The 23,408-nt window shown below is 41.8% G+C and overlaps 1 protein-coding gene across 14 annotated transcripts in view; it reads left to right on the forward strand.

Moving 5' to 3' along the window:
• The window catches only part of JHY (junctional cadherin complex regulator), a 76,879-nt gene that overhangs the window by 13,305 nt on the left and 40,166 nt on the right, over positions 1–23,408 (forward strand). For all 14 annotated transcript variants that reach the window (XR_011611132.1, XM_071075738.1, XM_071075735.1 and 11 more), the window contains one exon: positions 6,975–7,494. Coding sequence is in view for 13 of the 14 variants with exons in the window: in XM_071075738.1 (XP_070931839.1) it covers positions 6,975–7,494 (520 nt within the window). In the remaining variant the exon portion in view is untranslated. The remainder of the gene's footprint in view (positions 1–6,974; positions 7,495–23,408) is intronic.

The raw sequence follows: 23,408 nt of genomic DNA on the forward strand, positions 1-23,408 counted from the left end.
TTCTTAGAGTTTCTCTGATTCAAAAACATTTTTCTCAGCCAGAGCAACTCATTTCCTCTAGTGTGTTTCTAAATCCTTTGTACTTTCTAGGTTCCACTTAAAACATCAGTCTTTTCTTTAATGGGTGATATTGCTTCTACAGCCATTTAAGAATGGAAATTTGGCTTGAACCCAAGCGACTGAGGTTGCAGTGAGCCGAGATCGCACCACTGCACTCCAACCTGGGCAACAGAGTGAGACTCTGTCTCAAAAAAAAGGAAATTTGCTGAGGCTAGAAATTACAGCTTTTTCAGAAGGTCTAAAATAATTTAATTCTCTGAGTTTTACCTTATTCATCATCTTTCAGCAATTGTTCAAATGTTTCATCATGTGAAAGTACTGACGTTTCTTAATCCCATTCCCTAAACTGTGGTTTGGCCATTCTCCACTGTGCCTAAGTCGTGATTAAACATCTTTAAAACTGGAGTTTTAAAGAGAAAAATCCCTTGAGATCCATCACCAGAAGCATAATACACAGCAACGGTGTTATGTCACAGGGACTGAATGTGATGCACAGCAAGCAAGGCTAGTGCTGGAGCTGTCTGACACGTGCTTCTACAGCCAGTCCTCATGGAATCCTTACTGTGTGCCAGGGACACAGTTCCATGCATTTAGATTTCTATTTTTTTATTTTTTATTTATTTTTATTTTTTTTTTAGACAGAGTCTCACTCTGTCGCCTAGGCTGGAGTGCAATGGCACAGTCTTGGCACACTGCACCCTCTGCCTCCCGGGTTCAAGTGATTCTTCTGCCTCAGCCTCCTGAGTAGCTGACATTACAGAAATGTGCCACCATGCCCGGCTAATTTTTGTATTTTTAGTGGAGATGGGGTTTCACCATGTTGATCAGGCTGATCTCAAACTCCTGACCTCGTGATCCACCCACCTTGACCTCTCAAAGTGCTGGGATTACAGGCGTGAGCCACCATGCCTGGCTGCATTTAGATGTATTAATTTGCATAATCCTCTCAATAACACTGTGAGGTAGGTACTATTATTTTTTAAAAATTTATTTATTTTTATTGAGACCGGGTGTCACTGTGTTGCCTAAGCTGGAGTGCAGTGGCACAGTCATGGCTCACTGAAGGTTCGACCTCCTAGGCTAAACCATCCTCCTGCCCCAGCCTCCCGAGTATCTGGGACTACAGGCGCATGCCACAGTACCTGGCTAATTGGTTTTATTTTATTTTATTTTTGTAGAGACGAGGGTCTCTCTGTGTTGCTCAGGCTGGTCTCAAACTCTTGGCCTCAAGTGATCCCTTTGCCTGGACCTCTCAAAATTCTGGGACTACAGACATGAGCTACCACACCTGGCCAGTACTATTATCCCCATTTTATTGATAAGGAAACTGAGGCACAGAAGTTAAATAACTTGCCCACATTCACATAATCTTGTGGCACCAGGAAATGAATGCAGATAGTCTAGGACCCTTGTTCTTAGATGCTCTGCTGTACCATTTCTCAGAACCAAAATAATCCATATTATCATACAGAGAAACAAAGCACCACAATATTACATATGACGGAAGGAGGTCTATAGTCATGACTGTAGAAACTATGTCCTTATCAGCTGATGCTGGTTAAATACCATGACCAGTATGAGTGCACCAGTTTTCTTAGCATAACTGCAGAGATGGAAACCAGGAAATCTATTTCCTTAAACTGAAGACTACCTAATTTTTAAAAACAGTGGGCATTACTCAGTTGTTTATTTTTTTCATGAGTCTATCATAGGATCATAGAACAATGGAGTTGGAATGGACTTTGCAATATCATCTAGCAACTGAATGTGGAAATAAGAGGCTAACATACTTTTGTGATAAGTCACATCCTCCTGTTTTAAATACCCATAACGTCCTGTATTTCTTTATGCATCTAATTCATTAGTTGATGACTATATTACAGTTGGTGCATAAAACCTGTCCTCCTCATTGAAGAGTAAGATCCAGCAGCCTGCTTCTGTTTTCCTTGCTGCTGTACCTTCTGTGCCTAAGATTCTGCCTGTATGTAGGGAGGTGCTCCGTGCATATCTGTTGACTGGCTGATCCATTCGCTGATTCACATAAGGCAGACACCGCAACTCACTTTCTTCACTGTCACCTATGGGAATAGCAGCAGGATACAATGCAACATGATGTACAGGAGCCCGATCCAGAGCAGACTGCCAGGCTCTGTGACCTTGGGAGAGATACATAAGCCCTCTAAGCCTCAGTTTCCTCGTCTGTTAAATGGGGGTAATAATAGTACTTCCCTCAACATTGTTCCAAGGAAATAAACCTGAAGACTCACGACAAACATTCCCTAGATCATCAAACAGTAACATGTGCTGTCTTTCCACATCTCACTCCTGTGTGAGTAGCAGAACAGTGATCCCCAGTGTTGTCACCTGTGAAAGGTGGCCGGCCCTGCTCTAAACAGTACAAAGTAGAGGATTACCTGTTCTAGGCTTTCCAAAAAGGACTTCATAGCCTCTGTAGATAATCCCTTCCAGAAACTCCTCACTTTGGCTGTCCAAAGGTTTTTACATCTTGCTAAAATCTTTGCTTTCTAATTAACTCTCTGGTTAATTTTGTTAAGCCCGAGGTGCTTCAGGAGTTTGCAACGTCCCTCGAGATCTGACCTTTGCTTACCCTTGAGCTGTGCTCCTCGACCTGCCCTCCTCTCACCCTCCATTTTGTCCACACAGAATTTGTTCCATGAAAGTACCACATTGTCTCTGCCTCCACTCCTTTTTACATGCTGTTCCCTCAGCCTAGCATAGACTTCCTGCCCTTCTTAGCCTTAGCTCTGAGCTACGCTGGCACTTCCTCCAGAAGGCTTTCCCTGACCTCCCAAGATAGGACTGGATGTCCCTCTGTGTCCTGATGGCCCGGTGCTCCTCATGAGAGCGCACATCACTCCAAAGTGTCAATTGCTGTTTCCTGGTCCGTATCCCCCACTAGGCTGTGCGCCCACCGCTTCACCATCTACCACTATTCCTGTAGCTTCATAAGGGCTCAATAAATAAGTACCCGCTGAATCAATGAATGAGCAAATGAATTAAGAAAGTTAAATTCAGTTTTTTTCTTTCAGCACAGCATAAATATGGGAAAATAGCACCTTTCTTTACAAAAAAATCTGTATTTACTTGAAGATAATAATTGAGCTTTCTCCCCCACCTAAACAACCACAGTTGAAACTTATGTTTAATTCAGTACAATTCATATCCCTGCCCTATGATGCTTAAGGGTCAAGTGAAAGGCAGGGACAGGAAACACCGTGAGTTCCTAGGACAGTACATCACTTGGGAGAAACCTCCCCATCAAAGCCCCAGAGGCAGGTGACCCTGCAGGGCAGGGAGGGGTTGGGCGTCCCATCTTCTAACAAATGTGGACCATTCCCATTTTGCTGAAGGAGAAGAACATGTCTCCTCTCTTGTTGGAAAAGGAGGAGCCACTTATTTCAAGAAGTTCCTTATCACAATATGTGAACTAAAAAATTCAAAGTGACAATTCAGCAAGGCGTGACAGTTTTGGCTTTTTGCTCCAGTTTTTGCTTTACATCAAATCAAAGAAACCCAGGTCCACATTAAGAAAAGTAAATTAACATTAGGGGGGACCATTAGTTTGTTTACCCAGCATACAATTATGTCCTCTGTAAACGGGAATATCAAATAGCATAAAAAGCCTAGGTGATTTACATTTTCTTTTTGATTAGGGGGTTGCATCTACTGTATTCAAGGAAGGAAAATCTCTCCCATTTAGCTTTTTGAAGATCAAAGAGGCCATTAAATATGCCATATTACCAGCTTTTTTTTTTTTTTGTTAAGACTGGGGGTGCTGTACAAATTGAGATTGTCGTGGGGAAAAGGGAGACTTTATTTTGGGTCACATGAACTGATTATAGGCTAGTTCGTTTTTCTCAGGCAGGACCGGCTGCTTAACCTTTTCTTCAGATAGGCCCCTCCTGCAGTGTCCAGTGCATTCTGACTATCGACTGAGCTACGTGTGCATAGCTGACAGCCAAGAGGCTATGAACCTTTCAGTGAGCCATGATCTGGTCTGATTTGAAGCCTCGGGGATCTTTCTGTAGTACATTAGATACACTCTACAAAGACAAAATGAAGTGAAAAGCAAAATCACTGAAAAGAAGAATGAACCTATATAGGTATTCAGTCAAGAATCCCGGAGGGAAAGCAAGGTTTTATCTTGACTGAATACCTATATAGCTTCATCCAAAGCAAATGTTGTCTAGGCAACAATTCACAGTTCTCTTTCTAAACAGCCAGATGTCTATACAGTCATGCATTGCCTGATGACAGGGGTATGGTCTGAGAAATTTGTGGTTAGGTGGTTTCAACATTGTGGGAATATCATAGAGTGTACTTATACAAACCTAGATAGTACAGCCTACTACACACAATTTGTACAATGTGTTACTGTACTAAACACTGTATGGAATTGTAATACAGTGGTAAGTATTTGTGCATCTAAACATAGAAAAGGTACAGTAAATATACAGCATAAAAGTTTTTAAATGGTACACCTATATAGGCACTCACCATGAATGGAGGTTGTAGGACTGTACGTTTCTCTAGGTGAGGCAGTGCGTGAGCAGGGAGCAAATTTCAAGGCCTAAGACATTACTGTAAGCTACTGTGGACTTCAGAAATACTGAACACTTCAACTCCTCTACATTTATTTTTAAAAATATTTCTTCATTAATAAATTGACCTTAGCTACTGTAACTTTTTTACTTTAGGCACTTTTAATTTTTTTTTGACTTTTTCACTCTTTTGTAATAACACAGCTTAAAACACATTGTACAGCTGTATAAAACTTCTTTATATCCTTATCTGTAAGCTTTTTTCTATTTTTTTTTTTTTTTTTTTTTTACTTTTTAAACTTTTTTGTTAAAAACTGAGACACCAACACACATATTAGTCTAGGCCCACACAGGGTTAGGATCATCAATATCACTGTCTTGCCTGTCCATACCCTGTCTCACTGGAAAGTCTTCAGGGGCAGTAACACACATGGAGCTGTCATCTCCTAGGATAACAAGGCCTTCTTCTGGAATCCCTCCTGAAGGACCTACCTGAGGCTGTTTCACAGTTAACTTTTTAAAAAATAAGTAGGAGTGTACTCTAAAATAATGATAAAAAATATAGTGTAGTGACTGGGCACAGTGACTCATGCCTGTAATCCCAAAACTTTGGGAGTCTGAGGCGGGTGGATCACAGGAGGCTAGGAGGTCAAGACCAGCCTGCCCAACATGGCAAAACCCTGTCTCTACTAAAAATTTAAAAAATACAAAAATTAGCCAGGCATGTTAACACATACTTGTAATCCCAAGTACTCTAGAGGCAGAGGCACGAGAATCACTTGAACCCGGGAGGCAGAGGTTGCAGCCAGCCAAGATCACACCACTGCACTCCAGCCTGAGCGATAGAGCAAGACTTGTCTCAAAAAAAAAAAATTATATATATATATATATATATATATATATATATATATATATAGTATAGTGTATTAGCCTGTTCTTGCATTGCTACAAAGAAATACCTGAGTGAGACTGGGTAATTTATTTTAAAAACAAAGTTTAACTGACTCACAGTTCCGCAGGCTCTACAGGAAGTATGATTCTGGCATCCGCTTGGCTTCTAAGGAAACCTCAGGAAACTTACAATCATGGCAAAGGCAAAGGGGGAGCAGGCCTCTTATAGCAGAGCAGGACCAAGAGAGAGGGTGGGAAGCTGCTATACACTCTTAACCAACCAGATCTCACCATAACTCACTCACTACTCAGTACCAAGGGTGGATGGGGCTAAGCCATTCATGAGAACTCTGTCCCCATGATCTAATCACCTCCCACCAGGCCCTACCTCCAACATTGGGGATTACAGTTTGACATGAGATTTGGGTGGAGTCACAGATCCAAACCATATCATATAGTAAATACAAAAGCCAGTAACATAGTTGTTGATTATCATTATCAAGGATTATGTGCTGTATATAATTGTATGTGCTACACTTTTATAGGACTGGCAGTGCAGTAGGTTTGTTTATATCAGCAGCACCACAAACATAATAAGCAACACATTGTACTATGATATTCCAAGGACTACAGCGTCGCTAGATGACAGGAATTTTTCAGCTCTATTATAGTATCGTAGGACCTCAGTCGTATATGTGGCTTGTCCTTGACCAGAACATTGTTAGTCAGTGTATGAATTGTATTACGAGCCAAAGCGTGAAACACAGTTTTATCTTCACCAGCTAAAATACTGAGTCATTATTCTTGTACATAAGTAATTGCATTCATTGAACCACAGTGATTATTGGTTTAACATTATAGACATTTGTTTTTCAGTTGTTTTCTGACACTTAAAAATTAATTATCCCCCATTTTTATTCCATATTTCAATGAACTTGGACAATTAAGGCCTTGCGCCCTTATGTGTAGTGTGTGGGTCTAATTGGGGCCTGGGATCTGTCTTTATGTTTATTAATTAATTTATTTATTTTTAGAGACAGGGTCTCACGCTGTCTCCCAGGCTGGAGTGCAGTGTCATGATTATAGCTCGCTGTAGCTTCTAACTCCTTAGCTCAAGCAATCCTCCCTCCTCAGCCTCCTGAGTAGCTGGGACTACAGGTATGACACCATACCCAGCTAATTTTTTTTAACAGTTTGTTGCAAAGATGGAGCCTCACTGTGTTGCCCAGGCTGGCTTTGAACTCCTTGCTTCAAACGATCCTCCTGCCTCGGCTTCCCAAAGTGTTGGGATTACAGGTATGAGCCACTGCACCCTGTTGTGATTTGTGTTTAACATACAGATAATAAAAGGAAAACTATAGGAGAAAGACTGAGGTTGATTTCAAATAAAATGATCAACTGACTATAAGGAGTGAATTTATTTTAATTAAGGACTTGACATTTCTCTTCTGCCTTGGGCAGGCAACAACCAATAGAAGACAAATATTCAGACCTCCGCTATGACCCAAACTGGAAGAGTAAGAAGGAGGAAGGTCAGCTGCTGTCTGTGGAAGCGTTGCCGGAGTCCCCGGACAGCTCTTTAGAAAATCTGCCTTTGGCTCCCCTCTACCCTTCCCAGGAGACGTCAGTGGAACTCGCGGGGGGAAAAGGTGAGCAGAAAGAGAGTCCACAGAGTGCAGCTTCTTTACTTGGTAGTGAATTTTTAAGCCCAAACTATGAGCATGGTGGCCGTCGCAGCAAGCCGTTTTCAGAGCTGAGCGACAGTGACCTGGAGGAGAAGTCGAGCGGCCTTTCTCAGTACGGGAAGAGCTCAAGTTCACATAACGAGGTTTTCCTGCCGGGATCACGTGGCCCTCGGCAAAGGAAGTCCAAACAACATTTTGTGGAAAAAAACAAGCTCACTTTGGGACTACCCACCCCTAAAATGGACTCTTATCTTCAACTTCACAATAAAAAAAGAGGAGAATCTTATCCAGAACAGGTACGTAGTGGCTACTTTGAGATGTCTTCGGAAACATTAAACTAGAAGTTGCGTTTGTTTGCAATGTCTAGATACCACTTCCTTTAGGATGAGGATAGCAGCCACCTAGCTGGGTAAAACAAATGCTTCCACAGCATACCCTGTATGTTTATGTTTATGTTTATTCCACAAATTCTTATGACCAAAACAAAAGCCACCAATGGTTTACAGTGTAATTGCTACAAGTCAATTATTGCTGTAAGTCAATTATTATATCCAAAATTGCTATAGTTGCTATAAGTCATTATAAGTCCATTACTATGTCAGTTATTATATCCAAAATTCTCCATTCAAAGAAATCCAGAACTTTTTAAAACTGCGTTTTCCAAATGATAAAATATAGAACTGAAGCATTTGATTCCCTGTGTGGATTACCTTTGTTACCACCGCAGCAGAAGTTTTCAACCCTGTTAAATGCCCCAGCACATTCTGGTTAATGTGGAACATGCCCCAGCTCACATACAGAAGCGATTCTCAGCTCAGATTCTGTATACATATTGGGTGGTCGGGGAGAGGGTAGGGTACAACATAAGGTGGGGGTTTTTTTTTTTTTTTTCCAATCTTCAGATGTTTCTATAAACCCCATTGAAAATCACATCATTTGTTATTGTCCTGTGTAAATGGTATGATATAATTAAACATTAGTCTCTTTATTTATAAAATTGGGACAGTAATAAATGCCTTCTCTTCCTCATCAGATCATTTTGAGAGTAAATTCTCTCCCACATGATGGATTCAAAACCTTTTGGAGCCAGTAAACTTAGTTCTATTTCACAGGGGCACAGAAAGATCTTATCCGCCCACCTCCTATGGGTATGTCCAGGGATACAGGCCAAGAATGGGGTTAGAATTGTAGAGCCCACCACTCTTACTGGAAAAAGAGCTTGATATTTATCAGCTGCTAACGTGAGGTCATTTTCAAATACAAAGGAGAGGTTATTATGTTAAATGTGGTTGCCCTTAGACCTGTTCCAAATCCCAATTGGTATTTTTTTTTTAACATACTCTAACCTGTTCTAACCTCTCAGCATTTTCTAACGGAACAAAATAGATGAGATGGATGAACATTTGTGGTTTTTATTCAGAGACTCCCTTTTTTGTCTTAAAGAATTATGTCTGGTGGTGCGTTGGCTCACGCCTGTAATCCCAGTACTTTGGGAGGTCGAGGTGGGAGGATCACTTGAGGCCAGGAGTTCAAGACCAGCCTGGCCGACATGGTGAAACCCATTTATACCAAAAATACAAACATTAGCCGGGTGTGGTGATGCACACCTGTAATCCCAGCTACTCGGGAGGCTGAGGCACGAGAATCACCTGAACCCGGGAGGCGGAGGTTGCAGTGAGCCTAGATGGCACCACTGCACTCCAGCCTGGGTCATAGAATGAGACTCTGTCTCAAAATAAATAAATAAATAAAAATAAAGAATGACGTCTGGTGAGATTTGGGCTTAAAAATACTTTAATCAAAAAATAAAAATAAAATTCAAAAAAAGAATTATGTCACATCTTTGCCATTGTACTAATAAATGAAATAGGTGTAGTATATCTAGCTGAAATAGTTTAAAAACTAGGTGAATTCAAGCAGTTTTTAGTATTTTTACCCAATTTTAGATGTTAATATACTCTTGTTCCATAAAACTTACATGAAATTTTGAATTTTGCTTGATTGCTCATTTAAAAATGTAAATAAATTCAACAGTCCAATATCTTTGAAAAAAAATTTCTATTGAGACAGGGTCTGGCCTTTCACCCAAGCTGCAGTGCAATGGCACGATCGTAGCTCACTATAACCTCAACCTCCTGGGCTCAAGCAATCCTCCTGCCTCAGCCTCGGCGAGTAGCTGGGAACACAGGCATGCACCACCACATCTAGCTAAATTTGTTTTTAAATGTCTTTGTAGAGATGGGAGTCTCATCATGTTGCCCAGGCTGACCTCATACTCCTGGGCTCAAATGATCCTCCCACCTTGGCTCCCAAAGTGTTGGGATTACAGGCATGAGCCACCATGCCTGGCCTGAAAAATGTTTATAGCCAGTAATTTATCCCAAACTAGGACAATATTTTTCATTACTAAAAAGTGTTCTCAAAAGAAGCTGATCCGGAAGGAGAACATTTGGGGTTTTTCTTCATTTAGAAACTCTCTTTTTCTTCTGAGGTCAAAAGAAATAGTTCTATTTCCAATAATAAAAGGGAGAAATATTTATTGTGAACTCTTTAATTGTTGCTTTATTAATCGCTAGTTTTGTTAGTAGTTATAAGTTAATTTACTAAACAATATTAGGGCGTATTAATTGTCAGTGGTTCCGCAGCTTAATTTTCTTTTCTTTGTGCCACGGAGGAAAGTTTCTTTAAGTTCTTATATTACTCTCTGAAGGGGCCATTGACTTTTCCCAACACTTTCTCCAAGTTCAAATATCTAAAGACTAATTGTATTTAAAATTGTCCCTTTACCATTTTCCAACATATATGTACTTCTTGCTGCTACTATTACTATTATATATATATATTTTTTTGAGATGGAGTCTCGCTCTGTCGCCCAGGCTGGAGTGCAGTGGCGCGATCTCGGCTCACTGCAAGCTCCGCCTCCCGGGTTCACGCCATTCTCCTGCCTCAGCCTCCCGAGTAGCTGGGACTAAAGGCGCCCGCCACTATGCCCGGCTAATTTTTTGTATTTTTGGTAGAGACGGGGTTTCACTGTTTTAGCCAGGATGGTCTCAATCTCCTGACCTTGTGATCCGCCCGCCTCGGCCTCCCAATGTGCTGGGATTACAGGTGTGAGCCACTGTGCCTGGCCGCTCCTATTATTTTTTTTAAGAGATTACTCCTATTATTTTTTTGAGATGGGGTCTTGCTATATTGCTGGAGTGTATTGCTATGCAAGATTCGATCATCACACACTGCAGCCTTGAACTCCTGGGGACAAGTGATCCTCCTGCCTCAGACACCTGAGTGGCTGGGACTATAGGTGTGTATCACTGACCTGGCTTCCTATTATTTTAAAAAGAATAGAAATGAATTTGACCTAACAGTGACATAATGATATGTGTGATTTAGTGAATTCTAGTCAGTAGCATAAAATGATGTGGTTTTTTTTTTTTTTTGAACCATTATTCATATGTAGACGTGTGTGTGTCTCTCCTCCCGATACAGATTATATTTTCCCTATGGGCAGGAGCTAGGGTTTGTGCTCATTTTTAATCTTCATAGTCACTAGCCTAATACACTGAAAAGGCTGAGTAAACATAAGGGAAATTAAAAATGTATCTCTTCCATCACCTCCAAACTGTCTACTCTTTATATTAACTTGAAGTTTATATGGGGGGAATGGCATTTCTAGAGCAGTAGTTTGCAAATCTGGCTGGATATCAGAATCACCTGAGAATTTTTTAAAGTGATTTGTTTTGGCCAGGTGCTGTGGCTCATGCCTGTAATCCCGGCACTTTGGCAGGCCGAGGCGGACAGATGACCTGAAGTCAGGAGTTTGAGACCAGCCTGACCAACATGGAGAAATCCCATCTTTACTAAAAATACAAAATGAGCCCGGCTTGGTGGAGCATGCCTGTAATCCCAGCTACTCAGGAGGCTGAGGCAGGAGAATCACTTGAACCCAGGGAGGCGGAGGTTGCAGTGAGCCGAGATCACGCCATTGCACTCTAGCCTGGGCAACAAGAGGACCTCCATCTCAAAAAAAAAAAAAGTGATTTTTTTGCCTCCCTCAGACCCATTTACATCTCTGAGAACCTGAGCATCAGTTTTTCTTTTTTGTTTTTCATAAAGCTCCTTGAGTATTTCTAATGTGAAGCCAGGTTTGAGAAGCATTGTTCCAGACTAGAGCGGTGGTTCTCAGCCTTGGTTTCACACTGGAATCACCTGGAGAATTTAAAAAATATTGATTCCCTGGATGAACCACTGAAATTGCAATTCAGCTCATCTGGGCTGCACTCTAAATATGGGGAAAGCCGCCACACTCCCCAGGTGATTCCAATATTTAGCCAAGATTGAGAATCACCGATCTAGAGCAGTGGTTCCCAAACGTTAGAGTGCACCAGAATCATCTGGAGGGCTTATTACAAAGCTTGCTGGACCTCATCCCCCCAGATTTCTGATTCCGCAGGTGTAGGGTGGGACCCAGGGATCTGAATTTTCTGCATGGCCCCAGGTGATACTGCTGCTGCTATCAGGCCTACACTTTGAGAACCACTGATCTTTTGCTTCTCACAATTAAAAATGCTAACGAACCACTTTAGACTCTTGTTAAAATACAGATTGTGATCCAGTAGGTCTGGGGTGAGATGCAGGGTGTGCATTTCTAACAAGTTCCCAGGAGATGCAAGGCTGCTGGTCCATGGACCACACTTTGATGAGCAAGGGGCTAGAACAGAGAACACAAAGGTTTTATCAAAATCTAAAAGTCAAAGTTGTGTAAGTCATTATCTACAGAGCATTGATGTTTCCCATAGCTAAGAGGATTATTCAGTTGATTTGTGGGTAGGAGGTGGGAAGCTTGGGTACCAAGTGTGGAGGCTCTTGGTTTGTTTTGTTTTGTTTTTTGTTTGAGACAGGGTCTCACGCTGTTGCCCAGGCTGAAGTGCAGTGGCGCGATCTCAGCTCACTGCAGCCTCCGCCTCCCAGGTCCAAGCGATTCTCCTGCCTCAGCCTCCAGAGCAGCTGGGATTACAGGCACCTGCCACCACGCCTGGCTAATTTTTGTGTTTTTGTAGAGATTTCAGGAAATCCTAGAAATCAGTAAGAAAAAGACCAAGTTCCAAGGAAAAATACACAAAAAGTATAAATGAACAATCTGTCAATAAGCAAGGATAATAAAGAAAGCTCTGGAAATTAAGAACAATGAGAGGAACAATCTGTGAATTGTTCATTTATACTTTTTGTGTATTTTTCTTCGTTAATGAAAGTTAACAAAGAAAAGTTAATATATACGGTTATTACACATATAAGAGGTTACCCAGTCTCAGCCTATTAGAGAAGTGCAAATTAATACTATAATAGGATTCCGTTTTTCAACTGTGATTAAACTATCAAAATTCTGTAAGTTTAATGACCCTATGGGCAAAAAAGTACAGTCAAGCTGGTGAGAGAATAAATTAGTATAACCAGTATGGAGGACAATTTGTTAATGTCTACTTAAAACACAAATATACTCCTTGAGAAAGTAAAACATAATGACTAAGAGTATGGACTCTGGAGCCAGGTTGGTTGGCACTGCCACCTGCTAGCTGTCTGACCCTCTGCAAGTTACTAAACCTCTCTGTGCCTCAGTTTCCTCACCTTTAAAGTGAGGACAATAGTAGGACTTTCCTCATAGGCTTATTAAGAAGATTAAATAAATGAGTTAGGCTGCACACAGTGGCTCATGCCTGTAAACCCAGCACTTTGGGAGGCCAAAGCGGGCAGATCATTTGAGGTCAGGAGTTTGTGACCAGCCTGGCCAACATCGTGAAACCCATCTACACTAAAAATACAAAAATTAGCTGAGCATGGTGATGTGTGCTTGTAATCCCAGCTACTTGGGAGGCCGAGGCAGGAGAATTGCTTGAACCCGGGAGGCAGAGGTTGCAGTGAGCCGAGATTGCACCACTGTACTCCACACTGGGTGACACAGCAAGACTCCGTCTCAAATAAATAAATAAATAAATAAAATAAAACAAACAAATAAATGTATAGAGAGTGCTAAGATCATTGACTGGCCCATAGCAAATATATAGGTATACATATAAGTATAAAAGTGTTCGAAATTATTATTTTTATTTGACCCAACACATTTTGCTCCAGGAATTTATCCTAGATATTTGTGTGCAATTTTGAAATCACATCTGTACAAAATTGTTCATTTCAGCCTTATTTGTAATAGCAAAAGATTGGAAAACTCCCCAATATCTGTCATTTGGGGAGTAAATAAGTTATGGTACATCCATATAGTAGAGTACACAGCAGCTGTTTAAAAAAAAAAAAATAAGGACACTGTCCATGAACTATAAGGGATAACTTACCAGGATTTCTTATTAAGAAATAAATTCAAGGTGCAGTATGTGAAAAGTGGAGAGGGGCCAGGCGTGGTGGCTCATGCCTGTAATCCCAGCACTTTGGGAGGCCGAGGTAGGAGGATCACTTGAGGTCAGCAGTTTGAGACCAGCCTGGCCAACATGGTGCAACACTGTCTCTACTAAAACATACAACAATTAGCCGGGTGTCATGGTGGGTGTCTGTAATCCCAGCTACTCAGGAGGCCCATGAGAATTGCCTGAGCTCGGGAGGCAGGGTTGCCCGTGAGCCGAGATGGCAGCACTGCACTGCAGCCTGGGTGACAGAGTGAGACTCTTGTCTCCAAAAAAAAAAAAAAAAAAACAGTGGAGAGAAATAAAAATATATATTACATTTGCATGGCATGCATAAGAAACTGGAAGTCTACAAAAGTAGTTAATTGTAAGGAGTGGAGGGGAAATGGGCGGGAGCACAACTTTTTACTGTGTACCTTTTCAAATCTATTAATTTTAAACCATGCTTATGTATTACCTTTTAAAAATTAAAATGGAAAATAGCAACAAAAATAGGAGGAGACATTTATAATGTAAATTTTGTAGTAACCCATATAATTTCACACCCCCAATTGCTCACCCCCCTAAATTGCATTTTATGCTTGTAATTAATGCTTAGGGTAGAACTATTGATTTTTAAAGTCAATTGTTCTGCAATCTTTTGCCATTTTGCATAGATCTGCTGACTGTACATTAAAATACATTGGAAAAATCAACTTTGAATACACGACAAAATCTTAATCACGTGATGTGTGAAGCGCGGAACCGATATAAAAACCAACACACACTAGAGGGCACCTAAGTATCACGGTCAGGCAGAAACTTCGCTGGTGAATAATCAATTCTTTCTTTTATTCATGATTTGTTCACTAGCCTAAAGTATTTGTCCGAAACTCATTCCACTTTGAGTCCATTTGTAATCCACCGTTAAAGAAAACTGTGTTTTGAAAAATGAACTACCTTTCTATCTTGATTCTAATGTTACTTTAAAGACTGATGAAGATGAAATTTAGTCTGAGTTTAGAAAAGAGTTAGAAATGCTTTATACATGTTACTCAACTCTTTCCTTGTAATTTCTTGGAAAGAAATTACACATCGTTTACAAATGTGATATGGTTATTGAATGGCCTATAGTCAAGATAATATAAAGTCACAAACAATTCACAGTCCTACCTTCGATTAACACATCTTTGTGGCTGTTGCTGAGACAGCAGGTCAGTCAGCCAACAGATATTGATTGAGCACCAAATATGTATTAAATATTAGGTACTCTTCTCAATGCTGGGATATTAACAGAAAACAAGACAGGCAGAGCTCCTATCTTGAAGGAGTTTACATTCCAGTCATACGGCAAAGATAAGAACCATGTAACAAAATAATTTCAGATACTGATAATACCTCAAAAGAGATTGAATAAACTGTATTTAAGAAAGTAATGTGGCTCACGCCTGTAATCCCAGCACTTTGGGAGGCCGAGGCAGGCAGATCACCTGAGGTCAGGAGTTCGAGACCAGCCTGACCAACATGGAGAAACCCCATCTCTACTAAAAATACAAAACTAGCCAGGCGTGGTGGTGCATGGCTGTAATCCCAGTTACTCAGGAGGCTGAGGCAGGAGATTGGCTTGAACCCGGGAGGCAGAGGTTGCGGTGAGCCGAGATTTCACCATTGCACTCCAGCCTGGGCAAGAAGAGCAAAACTCCATCTCAAAAACAAAAACAACAAAAAAAAAAAAGTAATGAAAGGGAATAAAGTCCTTTATTTAATAAAGTGATGACTTTAATAAGTAAACTGGGGATCAGGTGTGGTGGCTCACGCCTGTAATCCCAGCACTTTGGGAGGCTGGGGTGGGCAGATCACCTGAGGTCAGGAGTTGGAGACCAGCCTGGCCAACATGGTGAAACCCCGTCTATACTAAAAATACAAAACTTACCTGGGCCTTGTGGTACGCACCTGTAATCCCACCTACTCAGGAGGCTGAGGCGGGAGAATCGCTTGAACCTGGGAGGTGGAGGTTGCAGTGAGCCGAGATCTCACAACTGCACTCCAGCCTGGGTGACAGAGTGAGACTCCATATTAAAAAAAAAAAAAAGAAAAAAGAAACTGGGATGTCTAGCCAGGTGCTTAGGGAAGGTCTCTCTGAGGACATATCATTCAAGTGGAGGTGCAAATGGATGAGAAGGAGAAAAGTATGCAAGATCTAGAGGAAGAGCTTTGGTTGGCCCCATCCCTGGTAGCAGCGTTTTTACTAGGGAACAACGAAATATTGTGGGAGAAAAACTAAAACCAAAACAAAATACTGATTTAAGAGTCAATCTCGGATTCAATCCTGGCTCTTCAGCATAGCCCATATTAGCTCAACCTCATCGCCACCAAAAAATGCAAAAGTTAGCTGGCCATAATGGGGTATGCCTGTATTCCCAGCTACTCCAGAGGCTGAGACAGAAGGATCGCTTGAGCCGGGAGGGCAAGGCTGCAGTGAGTGGATCTTACCACTGCACTCCATCCTGGATAACAGAGTAAGATCCTGTCTCCAAAAAGGAGAAAAGAATTAAAATTAAGAATAAATGAAAATAAACCTCACCTCACCTTCATATATATATATATTCCTTGTTTGATATATATATATTCCTGCTTTGGAGGGCTATTTGAAGAATTTATACAAAGCTACCGACTCGGGGCAGACACTCAGTGAAGGGAAGCTATCGTTACCACTAGGCACTCCTTACACCACAGGAGAAGATTCCACCCAGGGAAGAGGCCCTTCTAACCAGCTTTCTCTTTTTTTGAGGCTACGTTGCCTCAAAATGAAAGAGATATAACTTCAGACAGAGTAAGAACAAAGTGTAGGCAAAACAATAATGTCCACATGCCCTAGGAGGCCATTCGATGGTAAGACTCTCAAAAGACTGCCTACCTAGGGGACCTATCCAGGTACACCCCACACTCACCATGCTCTCTCTTGAGGGTCCCCAGTCAGTCAAACACTGTCAGGGATTACAGAACCCTACAATCTTGTATGCAACTAGTTGACAGTATTTAACAGTTGCATGTGGTCTCAGATACTGTTTCAAATATTTACACTTTACAATAAGGAATTTATTAATAACCCTGGGTCATATATTTGGTACTTTAGTTTTGAAGGACAATTTCATAGGGCAATTTTTTCAACACTGCTTAATGTGACACCGTGTAACCTTCAAGATAAAATTCAAACTCTCAGAGTGGTACGAAAGGCCCTTCCTGACCCAGCTCCTTCCTGCTCCTGTGGCCTCATCCTTCATCACTCCCTACTTGTGTCTCACGCCTGGCCATACTCCAGGAACTTGCAGCGCCCAGACCCAGCATTTCCTTTAGCCCCTTCTTTGTTCATGCTGATGGGCTACTCTTGCCTTGGCTTGTTTGCTTGGGAAAACCTTATTCTCCTTTTGAGATTCAGCTCATATGTCTCTGCCTTTGTAAAGGCTCTTTGAAGATCCTCCTTCCACCACCTCCCTCATTCCTGAACATCTCCCTCAGAACCCATCACCCCGCAGTGCTCTGTCTTCATCATGTAAAGATGACTGCTTCTTAAGATCATGGGCTTGTTCATCTTTGAATTCCCAGATCCTGGCGTACAGCAAGCACGAGCTAAATATTTCAGGAAGAAATGTAAGTTTTAAATAGTTTTTCTTTGGTACAAAATTTCATTGTTTTCAAAATGAAAAAAGAAAAAAAAAAAAGCAGAGGTGGGGATTAACAAGAACTTTTGCTGTTAAACACCAGAATTTGAAGTCAAAAGACCTGATTTGAGTCCCATTTGGAGCCATGGCAAATCACAAACTTATTGAGTCTTATTCTTCCTCAATAAAATTACAAATCTTTGCCTTATACCACAGACTCAGGAGTGTTGAGATAATCAAATGAGATATGCTATGTGAAAGCTTTTTATAATCTTACAGCCCTATATAAATATGTTATATTTATTATTGAATGTTTGGTTTAAATTTACAGTCAGTCTCCTCATGTGGAAGGTTACCACCTAAAGGATATATTGCTCTTTTTCATAGTTTTAAATTTAGTGAAACTTTTGGTTGTTTATAAGATTAAGCTTTACCTTTATTTAAGTTATGGTCATCTTTCTGTAATTATATTTGGTTAGAAACATAGAATTCTTTTCTTATAGGATTCTTCCAGGTTGGTGGTGTTTTGAGTCCCACCTATCCTATTATACTTATAAAAATTATTCTTCTGCAGAATAGGAACTCTATAGATGTTCATTGATTGATAAATTTTCTTATTTTGCCCTCTGCTATTACTACAAGAGCACTTACTTATGACAGCATAATTTCAATTGAACTTTATGATTTTTTTCAATACAAGCCATTTTTAAGGCCTCTTTCTTGTGTGCACTGTTCAGCACTTGGCTGCTTAAACTACCAATTTGTATGATCTATAGAGTGACACTTCATTAATTTGGCATTATTGAAGAGGGATCCATAAGAAAAAAAATTTCCGGCCAGGTGCGGTGGCTCACGCCTGTAATCCCAGCACTACAGGAGGCTAAGGCGGATGGATCATGAGGTCAGGAGATCGAGACCATCCTGGCTAAGCAGTGAAACCCCGTCTCTACTAAATATACAAAAAACTAGCCGGGCGAGGTGGCGGGCGCCTGTAGTCCCAGCTACTCGGGAGGCTGAGGCAGGAGAATGGCGTGAACCCGGGAGGCGGAGCTTGCAGTGAGCTGAGATCCGGCCACTGCACTCCAGCCTGGGCGACGGAGCGAGACTCCGTCTCAAAAGGAAAAAATAAAATAAAATAAAAAATCCACATAACTAAAGCACGCCCCTTTGAAAACCAGAAATTTAACATAAATTTCTATCATTTTTATCATTTTTAAGGATAGTTTTCAAAATGTACCTAGCGTACCTGGTAATTCTATGCTTCCTTACACGGGTCATATTGCGCCGTTCTGTAGCAAAGTAAGAAGCTGTGGCAATGTGATCGCTTCTTTGCCTCTTTGTTGAATGACCCAGACTGCTATGAGTCCGCGGTAATTTTCTGCTGCTGTCTGTATCTGCTCTTAAGGAGCTTATGGCCGAATTGGAAGCAGACATGCAAACAGTCAATGCCAAGTGAAGATTGCTGTGCTAGTATCAGATAAGGTCCCAAAGAACCTGGAAGAAAAGGTGCCTGACTGTCCAGGGAAGTCAGAGAGGGCTTCACACAAAAGGCAATCATGGAACTGATTCTTTAAAACGAAGAAGGGTATTGTTTTTTTTTGGTTTTTTTTTTTGAGACGGAGTCTCGCTTTGTCGCCCAGGCTGGAGTGCAGTGGCCGGATCTCAGCTCACTGCAAGCTCCGCCTCCCGGGTTCATGCCATTCTCCTGCCTCAGCCTCCCGAGTAGCTGGGACTACAGGCGCCCACCACCTCGCCCGGCTAGTTTTTTGTATTTTTAGTAGAGACGGGGTTTCACCATATTAGCCAGGATGGTCTCGATCTCCTGACCTCGTGATCCGCCCGTCTCGGCCTCCCAAAGTGCTGGGATTACAGGCTTGAGCCACCGCGCCCGGCCGGGTATTGTTTTGTTTGTATTTTTGTTTGTGTTTCTTGAGACAGGGTCTCGCTGTGTCACCCAGGCTGAAGTGCAGTGGCACCATCTCGGCTCACTGTTGGCAACCTCTGCCTCCCGGGTTCAAGAGATTCTCCGGCCTCAGCCTCCCAAGTAGCTGGGATTACAGGTTTCTGCCACCACGCCTGGCTAATTTTTGTATTTTTAGTAGAGCCCGGGGTTTCACCATGTTGGCCTGGCTGGTCTTGAACTCTTGACCTCAAGTGATCCACCCACCTCAGCCTCCCAAAGTGCTGGGATTGCAGGCATGAGCCACAGCACTCAGCCCTAAAAAGTAGAAGTTAACAGGTGGAAGTGGGTAGTAAGGGCACTGCAGGCAAAGGGGGCAGGGTCAATGGCATGAAGTTGTGAACACTGTTTCAGTAGAAAGCTGTCAGCACAGAAGAAACCTCCATACTGCTGGTCAGGAACTGATAGTTTGTCAGTTAAATCAAAGATCTCATGGAGGTAAAAGGTAGAATGATAGTTACCAGAGGCTGGGAAGGGTCTGAGGGGTAGGGAAGATGAAGAGAGGTTGATGAATTGGTGCAAACATACAGTTAGATAGAACAAATAAATTCTAATGTTCCATAACAAAGTTAGGGTGACTGTAGTTAGTAAAAATGTGTTGTATATTTCAAAGTAGCGAGCAGAGAGCATTTGAGATGTTCCCGACACCAAGAAATGATAAATACTGGAGGTGATGGATACCCCAAATATCTTGTTCATTACACATTCTGTATATGTAACAAAATATCACATATACCCCATAAATATGTACAAACATTATATATTAATAAAATTTTGTTTTTAAATTGGTTAAAGCAGATATGAAAAATGATAACTATATACCATAATTACTTGAGTTTCACTTAAACTATATAAATATACACTGATTCACTAGTTTTTTTTTTTTTTTTTTACCAAGGGGCCAAGGTCTTTTCTACCAGTGCAGATTCTACTAATTGGAGTGTCATTGTTTCTCTTGCATCAGTTTGAGAGCATCTATGATTTGCAGTTTTGATTTCTTGATAGCAGAGTACGAACTTAAAAAACCTTAAGAAACAATTTAAGAACATAATTTCTAGGGGTGTGTGGGGGTTTTTTTTGGTTTTTGAGATGTAGTCTCCCTCTGTCAACCAGGCTGGAGTGCAGTAGCACGATCTTGGCTCACTGCAGCCTCCACCTCCCGTGTTCAAGTAATTCTCATGCCTCAGCCACCGAGTAGCTGGGATTACAGGCACCTGCCACGATGCCCAGCTAATTTTTGTATTTTTAGTAGTGACAGGGTTTCACCTAGCTGCTCTCAAACTCCTGGCCTCAAGTGATGCTCCCACCTCAGCCTCCCAAAGAGCTGAGATTACAGGCGTGAGCTACTGCACCTGGCCATAATCGCTAGGTTTTTGTGGTGAATGTTTCCCCTAATTTTTTACAGTTCCCCCCGCCCACCCCCAACATGTTATTTTGCCATTTGCTTTTATTGGGTCATTCTAAATCATTTAACTAAGTTTTCATGAATATAACGCCTCTCTATTCATGCTCAGATTTCTTCAGATTGTCTAATCTTTAAATAAATTTCATAATTTTAACAACAGGTACAGTAGGAATAAACAGGTTTGGGAACAAATGGAAAAGACTCTTGGTAAACATACAACTGAACAAGTGGAAGTAGAAGTACCAAGGTGTACCAGAGAGAGCCTAGCAGCCATAAGCATTTAGCTATGGCCTCAGGATATCTTCAAGACTAGAAAATGTCACTTCATCCAGTGAGTTAGTTAAGGAGAAGGTGGATAGTGCCGTAGTTGTATGTGGCTAGATTGTGAGGATGAGAATATGGATATTTAGGTTAGAGAAATTGGCAGACGTCTTTCATGCAGGCCCTGTATGTCATTTTAAAGCAGAAGCTCTCATATTGTGTTTCTCGGACCAGGGGCATCAGCATCACCTGGGAACTTAATATAAGTGGAGATTTTTGGGCCCCATCCCAGACCTCCTGAGTCAGAAACTCTGGGGTGAGGTCTAGCAATCTGTGTTTTAACAAGCCTTCCAAGTGATTTTGATACAAGCTGAAATTTTAAAACCACTGTGCTAAAATGTTAGGCCTTTCCTCTCAGTCGTATGAATTCATTGAAGAATTTTAGTAATGGAGCAATTTCAGTGCAATGTGTGAGCTTTGTGAATTTTTTTTTTTTAATCTCTAATGTGTCCATTCAGAGGTCACCGTTACATATTCTTAGTTTGTTATGGAGAGTTCAGATTGCTGGATAATCAACCTTTCTCTAAGTTATATGAGATATTCCTAAAAATCTTTCACATTCTTGAAAAAGGCCATTATTCATTTAGCATGTATTTATTTATTTTATTTTACTTATTTACTTACTTTGGAGGCACAGTCTCGCTCAGTCACCCAGGTTGGAATGCAGTGGCGCCATCTCAGCTCACAGCAACCTCTGCCTCCTGGGTCCAAATGACTCTCATGCCTCTGTCTCCCAAGTAGCTGGGATTACAGGCATGAGCCACCTACACCCAGCTAAGTTTTGTATTTTTAGTAGAGACAAGGTTTTGCCATATTGGCCAGGCTGGTCTCAAACTCCTGGTTTCAAGTGATCTGCCTGCCTCCGCCTCCCAAAGTGCTGGGATTACAGGTGTGAGCCACCGCGTCCAGCCTAGCAAATATTTATTGAGAGATGATTATGTGTCAGACATTGTCATAGGTGCTTGGGATACATCCCTTAACAAAAACAGACAAAAATCCCAGGCCTCCTGAGGTAGGAGATGGACAACAGACAAAACAGATAAATTAGTGCATTGGTGCATGATAAGTTCTGTGTTTTAAGGAGGTAAAGACAGAAATAAAGCTGGGAAGAACTGCTGAGGATTGCTGAGGTGGTGGGAAATCACAACCTTAAATGGACTATGAGGCAGAGTCTCCCTGAGAAAGATACGGAGGAGGTGAGAGGGCCCGCCATGCGAATATTTGAAGAGGATTTCTGGAAGAGGGAGTAGCAAATGCTAATTTCAGCGACTGAAGCTGGGAACAAGGGAGAGTGGAATGGAAGATAAAGTTCTAGTTTCCACCTTGTTTTGTCAACAGCTGGCTACCTGACTTTAAAATAAACCACACATCCTACCAGATAAACAAGTAGATTATATGTATTCTGATATAAATGCAAGTTCAGTGAGCAACCCAGATTGATCTTTTCATGCCGTTGTATTTATTGACCGTCTAGATGCCAGGCACATTCAGAGCATAGCACAGATGAGTAGTACCCCTAGAGCCATACAGCAAGACAGCCCTGCACATGGTCCCTCCTTTCTCCTGCCTTACTGGAATTTACAGTGCAGAGGGAGAAAAAAAAACAATGACCAGGGTGATACTTGTTACAAAAGGAAAGTACAGAGTACTAAGGCCGTGAGCTCAGATGCAACTGTTGTAGCCGCCTCTGGGGTGGCAGGGAAGGCTTTCTGGAAAAAGTTGTATTTCAGCCAAGGCTGAACAGTGGATGGGGTGGGTCAGAATAAGTGAAGTGGGCCGGGCACAGTGGGTCACGCCTGTAATCCCAGTACTTTGGGAGGCTCGGGTGGTGGATCACTGGAGGTCAGGAGTTCAGGACCAGCGTGGCTAACATGGTGAAACCCCGTCTCTACTAAAATTACAAAAATTAGCCAGGCATGGTGGTGCACGCCTATAATCCCAGCTACTTGGGAGACTGAGGCAGGAGAATCACTTGAACCTGGGAGGCGGAGGTTGTAGTGAGTCAAGATTATGCCACTGCATTCCAGCCTGGGCAACAAAGAAAGACTCTGTCCCCCCCCCCCCCAAAAAAAAAAAAAAGAGTAAGTGAAGTGAAGGGGCAAAGAAATTCCCTAAATAACTGAATTTCCAGGCAAAGAATGGCCTATGCAAAGACCCAGAGACAATAGTGCCCCTGGTGCATCAGCAAAGCTGAAACGTACAGCAGGAAGAGAGCAGGGCCCACGGCTGAAGAAGTAGACAGGAACCCGAGGCCACGGGGCCTTATAAATCTTTGAAGACTGAGGGTAATGGAAAGCTATTGAAGGGTTTTTAAGTAGGCGACTGACCATTAGCTTGGGGCTTTTTAAAGTTCAAGTATCTGATGCTGAAAATGAATGTAGAAAAAAATATATTCAAAGGTTTCATGGCCAGGCATGGTGGCTCACGCCTGTAATCCCAGCACTTTGGGAGGCTGAGGTGGGCGGATCACCTG

This window comes from Macaca nemestrina, chromosome 12, assembly GCF_043159975.1.
Source record: "Macaca nemestrina isolate mMacNem1 chromosome 12, mMacNem.hap1, whole genome shotgun sequence".
Classification (NCBI taxonomy): Eukaryota; Metazoa; Chordata; class Mammalia; order Primates; family Cercopithecidae; genus Macaca; species Macaca nemestrina.